The sequence below is a fragment of the Tetranychus urticae genome, chromosome 1 (assembly GCF_039701765.1).
Source record: "Tetranychus urticae isolate SD_2017Ah chromosome 1, NJAU_TeUrti_SD_1.0, whole genome shotgun sequence".
NCBI classification, from domain to species: Eukaryota; Metazoa; Arthropoda; class Arachnida; order Trombidiformes; family Tetranychidae; genus Tetranychus; species Tetranychus urticae.
In genome coordinates, this window is record NC_142958.1 from 17,953,691 (window position 1) to 17,959,894 (window position 6,204).

General features: G+C 33.4%; 1 protein-coding gene across 1 annotated transcript; it reads right to left on the reverse strand.

The window, feature by feature from the left end:
• Window positions 1-371: 371 nt before the first annotated feature.
• Window positions 372-5,435, reverse strand: Pkn (serine/threonine-protein kinase N). Its single transcript, XM_015940458.3, has 4 exons — window positions 3,280-5,435; window positions 1,876-2,207; window positions 1,082-1,301; window positions 372-1,003 (listed from the first exon to the last, which is right to left on the reverse strand). Exons 1-4 carry the CDS (start codon window positions 5,347-5,349, stop codon window positions 614-616), a joined length of 3,012 nt encoding a protein of 1,003 aa, XP_015795944.1. The 5' UTR covers window positions 5,350-5,435; the 3' UTR covers window positions 372-613.
• Between the last annotated feature and the right edge of the window lie 769 nt (window positions 5,436-6,204).

The following is a 6,204-nucleotide window of genomic DNA, read 5'->3' on the forward strand; positions in this document are numbered from 1 at the left end:
TTTATATAAGTTTTCAGCACGGTCTAATGTACCGATAGCGATCAAAAAAACTTCAATATCGATCGGACACTTCTGACGGTTCCCTCGTTAGCTTGATCATTCTCTTGGAATAAATCACATTCATTCAAAGGATTGATCATGATTGTTTCAAAAATTGGTTGATGAATCGAATGATTAATTTTCGTTAACAAATATTGATCAAAATTTAATATGAAAATGACTATTAACTAGGAAATTGTGAGAAATAATTGCTAATCTCGAAAACCTTTACATCATTTAGCTTGACTACAAATTTTTTAAGTAGTCCATCAAAATCAGATCACAAAATCAAAATAAGCATTAAGGTAAAAAAAATTAAGTCGCTTATAATGTAATATGAAAAGGAGTGTTAATTTATAGCCGAATTCATCTTTAAATTGTTTTCGTATTTACTCTTCGTAATTTAAAACGTTGAAAGATATAGAGCTTGGTTTTTTTTGATTAACGACAATTAGTTTGCAAGGGTTTGGAACGAAAATTTTTTATACATTGTGCATTTTTGAATTTAAAGTGAAATGTAATAAAAAGCTTTTAGATGCAGTAAAAAACTTTTTTTTAACAAAAATTGTACAGCCTAACTTATCGTACTGTAATCAAAATCTTTGAATAATTGGTCATCAAGCCTTGGTATGAATCGAAGATCTTTTGGTGGACTTAAGACGGGTTTTTCAGAAGTAAATTCGTTGTCAAAATTGCTAACGTCATCTAGTGATTTGATAGTGGGCACAAATGGAGGTTTAACTTTACGAGCGAGAAGGTCCTCCCAGTTGATATGCCGGAAGAAAGATTGTTTTTTAACATCTTCAGCGTCTCGTTCACTCGATCCAAGTCTTCTGTCTGGATTTTTTCTTAAAAGTCTTTTCATAATGGCTACTGATTCAGTTGATAAACATCGTGGATATCGAACTTCTTCATTGACTATGCTATCGAAAACTTCCTCCTCATCATCGCCTGGAAACGGAGACTGAAAAAAGATAAAAAATGGAAATTAAATAAAGAAATTCAAAAGATTGATATTAAACCTTTAGATTGGCAAATTTACCTCTCCGATCAACATTTCAAATATAAGAACTCCTAATCCCCACCAATCTACTGCTCTAGTGTAGGAATTATCAGTCAAAACTTCAGGAGCGAGAAATTCGGGTGTACCACAGAATGTCCCGGTTCTGTCTCCAAAGCCGATTCCTTCCTTACAAAGGCCAAAATCAGCAATTTTAACATAACCTTGTGCATCGAGTAAAAGATTATCCAATTTGAGATCTCTGTAAGGGATGAAATAAAAAGAAAAATGTTAAAAAAATCAATTAGGAAACATAATCAATCGAAGAAAGCAAAGTTTGTTGAGTCGCAAAGCTAATAATTATCACTAATCTGTCATTGTATATAATTAGACTTTGTCATGCTTTCAATTAGCATTTTTATCATCTGCATCATTTGACTGTTAGTTATCCTAAATTCAATTTGTATGTCTATTTGTATAAATACATCAGCTGATGAACTAACAAGGTTGCACTCTAAAAATTGTCGTTGAAACATTTGCTCATTGCATACAGTTGTAAACATTTAGTTTGTAACGGATTGCTTTGTGACTATAAAAATATAAGAAAGGAAATAGTTTGAATGAAGGGGAATGGAAACCCGGTCAACAAACTTTGCTTTGCACATAATTACTGCAACCAACTTAGACAGTTGCTTTTTACCTTAATAATAACAGTAATAATAATAATGAAAATAAAGTGTTACCAGTAATTTTAACTTTTAACTAGTTTCATTTTGTATATTTTTTACGTTCATTATTATTGTTATTAAAAGATAACTAATAATATTCCTTCTAACCTGTAGATAATCTTGTTTTCGTGTAAAAATTGAAGGCCAAGTACAATACAAGCAGCATAAAATGTTGCCCGAGGCTCCGAAAAAATGTCTTGATGAATATGAAGCATGAGATCGCCTCCACAAGCGTATTCCATAACAAAACAAACATGAAGACTGGTCTGGAAACATGCAAATAGATTAATAAGAAAGGGATGGCGAGTTTTTGTGGCTACTTCGAGTATCCTTTTCTCGGCCATAAGACTTTCAATTTCATCTCGAGCTATCACATCACCCTTTTTAAGGGCTTTTAAGGCATAATATTCTCTAGTAGGTTTGTACCTGCTTAAAATAACCTGAAAAGGAGAAAAAGAAAACAAAAATATATTAAAAACATGATAAGAGGTAATGTTGAGAGACGCAGGTGAAAGAAAGGTAAAACACAAAATCAGATCATAGTCTGTATAATAATTGCAATAATTTAGATTGCATGGTTACTCTTAAAAAGGTAAGAACCTGAGTAACCTTCGGTCAATTTTGCATTTCTTTGCCGGTTAGTATGCAAAGAAGATGCAGGAAGAGAAAGATAAATCAGTATAACCTTGATATCTAGCAATTTTTTCAAGTCTCACGCTTTTAACATTTAGATGGATTCAGATATGTTTTATGAGCAAAGTCACAACATCAGCATGGTAAAGTTCATAAGATCAAAATGAGAAAACTTGAGTAACAAAAAGGTTGAAAAATCCTTAATTTAAGATTGTAAATGTTTCCGTTATTATTGCTATTCTATTATAATAACTTCATCTTCTTGTTCCGTTTTTTAATAGTAAATTATCAAAATATAATGTCAATAAAGATAATTTCAAGGATTGCGTTTTTACTTTAAAATTTTTAGGCTGAGTTTGCAATATTTCTCATATGTGACTAGTAGCTTTTAATAAATCTAATCGATTGTAAAGCATTGGAATAGATTTCCTTAATCCATTTAATGTATTAAATAATCAAACGTAATCACATAATTTTAAAGGATAAAAGAATAATAATAATAGGGTGAAACAAAATGAATAACAAGAGAATGAAAAAGTTTGAAAGACATGAACAAGACTAGAATAAGGGAAAAGATAATGATGGAAGCCTAACTAACTTATTTTTAAGCAGGTCGATCAGACATTGGCATTTGATAGTCTTCAAGGTTTCTTCAACTAATTGTGATTTATCTTTGAGTTTGCAATATTTTGATAGAAGGGATTGAAATTTATTGAAAACAATGGTCGAAATCATTTGTCTGTCTTCAAATTTCAATAATTCAACAACTTTTATGAAACAACAAAATTAACGTGAAAAATAATTAAATCATTTCTGCAGCATAGCCATTGATTAAAAAGTAAATATTCTGATATTGAAACAGCAAGTGTACATCCTTACCTTTCCAAAATGACCTCTTCCTAAAACACTAATGAATTCAAAGTCATTTATTGTCATCCGCTTTCCTGTTTTATAAGATTCAGATGTAACTGTTTTTGGAGGACTTTCTTCTCCAGCTAAATCAATAATAGGCTCAGGTCCAGGAGAGTATCTTAATTTAAGTCGAGCAATTTCATTCTCATCTATACTATGAATGCTGGCTCGTTGTAAATCACTGAAAGCAGGAGGTGACGGTGTAGCCTCATTTGATCCTGGTGTAGTGACTATTTGCTTGGATTGTCGAAGGGTATCATTGACATTACACTCATTGAGGAAGTCAAAACTTTCCAGGGTTGAGTTAATTTGTGAATCATTGGATAGGCTTGGTTTAATCTGACTACGGGCCTTATTATGGTCAGCTGATTCTTGTTTATAACGAGACTCATTAATGGGTTGAATGGGGGGTGGTGTCATAATTGTTGTAGCGTGAGATGTAGCGGAAGGTGTAATTGGTGTAGTAGTAGATGAGGATGATGCTGATGATGAAGATGATGATATAATAGTTGCCTGTGTTGGTAATATTGATGGTACATTGAATGACGATATTGATGCTGAAGTTTCATTTGTAGGAGAGATTATTCCTTGTGAGCTAGGTAAGTTAGCTGCTTTATCAATAGCTGCGGTTGATGCTGTTACTCTAGATGAAGATGAAAATGAACTCGATGCTAAGTTAGTTTCAGATGATGCTTGTGGTAAAGCTCGTTTAATCAATCGACCCCATGTGGCCACATTGATATTCATTTGATTTGGACGGAGTATGTTCTTATCTTTGTGACGGAACAATTTTTGACGTTGTAATTTAGGTTTTCGTGAAATCATAGGATCAATAAATTTAATTTCAACAAAAAGGATTCCTTGAGGTTCCAAGGGTAAGGCCATTCCATGGCGAACTTCTTCTACAAAGTCTTCCAAACGAACAAATTTAACAGCACACAAAGAGCGCCAATCGCGCCAATAAATTTGTATTTCTAACTCTCGAGATCGATCCAAATTAAAAGAGAATCTCATGTCCCAAGCCATCTGGCTGCAAGCTTTCCAACTTGTCTGACCCACGGTGACATTATCTAATTTAAGTATAGCCATGACTTCGTTGCAGGTTTCATCTTTAACACTATAGGATCTTGATGAACTTAAGCTAAGGCCTTTACTTGTTGCACGAACTAAACTTCTCAAATCACCGGGAGTGGAGTTATTCTTGGGTGATCGACCTGGTATATCTTCCAAAAGGCCTTGGCACCCAATTAACCGGACTTCTAAGGTACCGGTAACAGCAGCAGGCTTAGATATGATGGCTGGTGATGTTGAATTAACGAGATCATCTGTACATTTAAAGGTTTGGATGGTTGGAGAATATACTGATGGTGTAACAGATTGACTATTCTCTAAGTCAGCTTTGAGTAAAGCTGATTTAGGTGACCCAGGAGGTAATTGTGATCGACATACTTCTAAGGCTTTCCGTAGAAGATCAATTTTTTGACTTGATTCCAGTAGGTTAGATTGAGCTTCTTGTAAAGCTTTACGGTCTGTTAATTTGGAGCTTTGATATAATTTGATCACATTTCGAGCTCCGTCAACGATGGCACATTCAACCTTCAGTCGGTGCCTTAATTCTTCAATGCGTATTTCTAAAGGTGACAGAGAGTCGAGTAGACTTAAACTTCCACTTCGTGAACTTCCATAGTTTTTGGATCCAACAACCCCAGAAGAGCCATTATTTTCACCTTTAGCAATATTTTCCAAGTCTTGTTTATGTTTTACTCGATTCACCATCATTTTGATATATTCAATTTTCTCTTTGGCATCACTTAACATTAACTGAGCTTCAGCTAGTAATTTTTTATCTTTCGAAGATCCACTGGTGTACATTTGCAATAACTTTTCTGCACCCTCTTTAACCTTAAGCTCAATCACCAACTGTTTCTCCAATATGGCTAACCTCTGTCCAATAGGTGTTTCACTGGATCCCATATCAACATCACCAGGTAAAGGACCACCATTATTATCACTATTGATGCAAATTGAGGAAGCCATCGTTGTCCACCACCACCTTATAGAATAGGATCAAAATTATCAAAAGTATGTTGCTGTTAGATGTGAAGAGAAAGAACTGAAGAGCAGAAAGAAGACTAAGAAAAAGAAGAAAAAGAAAAAAGAAAAAAGAAAAGGAAAAGAAAAAAACAGAATAAATAGAAGAAACTGGATGATTAGAAACAAACAAAATTGTGTTATCAAATTTTGGTATTCATGAAAAAATGAATACAGCTACAAAAAATTTCATCTCAACTTGTGGGTTGCCCAAAAACATTTACCACTCCCCTTCCTTTTTGCTTGGGGGCCGCTGACATGTAACAGTCAGTCTTAATGATAGAATTTTTTTTCCTATTCTATCTAAAGTAACATTAATTTGACCAATTTAAAATGATTAAATTCGCGTTCAACAGTTAAATTAGATTTTTATTATCATCTCCTTCACTTTAATAAATCTAAGTCTTTTTTCCAATATGTTGCCATAACACACTGCCAATTGCAATGAGCATTGTCAATAGGAAACAACAGTTTATCCTCTCATCACTTGCATTTCACTTTTCTATTAAGATGTCAACAAATGATTGAATTTAATAAGATCACTCATGATTTACTATTGAACCGAGCTGACTTTCAGCTTTTAAATTTCTCCAATTCCACCAGAATCATGGAAAACTTGGAGCAATGTAATTTTGTTTTCTCTCTGCCTCTGAACTATCTTTTTCATGTGTTACGAATATTCTCTGGTTACAAGTGTTTCTCTCTATTGATATTTTTGTTTTGGTGCTTTATTGTAGTACCATTAAAGTGTTATAAATAGTTTCAATGATTCACCTCATTGCTTCCAGTTTATGAGGACAA

Bases quoted from the DNA above. Each gene is read 5' to 3' on its own strand.
- Pkn (XM_015940458.3), bottom strand. From the start codon at position 5,349: ATGGCTTCCTCAATTTGCATCAATAGTGATAATAATGGTGGTCCTTTA. The intron at 2,208-3,279 runs GTAAGGATGTAC...TCTCCTTTTCAG, and splicing joins GAAGAGGTCATTTTGGAAAG to GTTATTTTAAGCAGGTACAA. The intron at 1,004-1,081 runs GTAAATTTGCCA...ATCTTTTTTCAG, and splicing joins TTGAAATGTTGATCGGAGAG to TCTCCGTTTCCAGGCGATGA.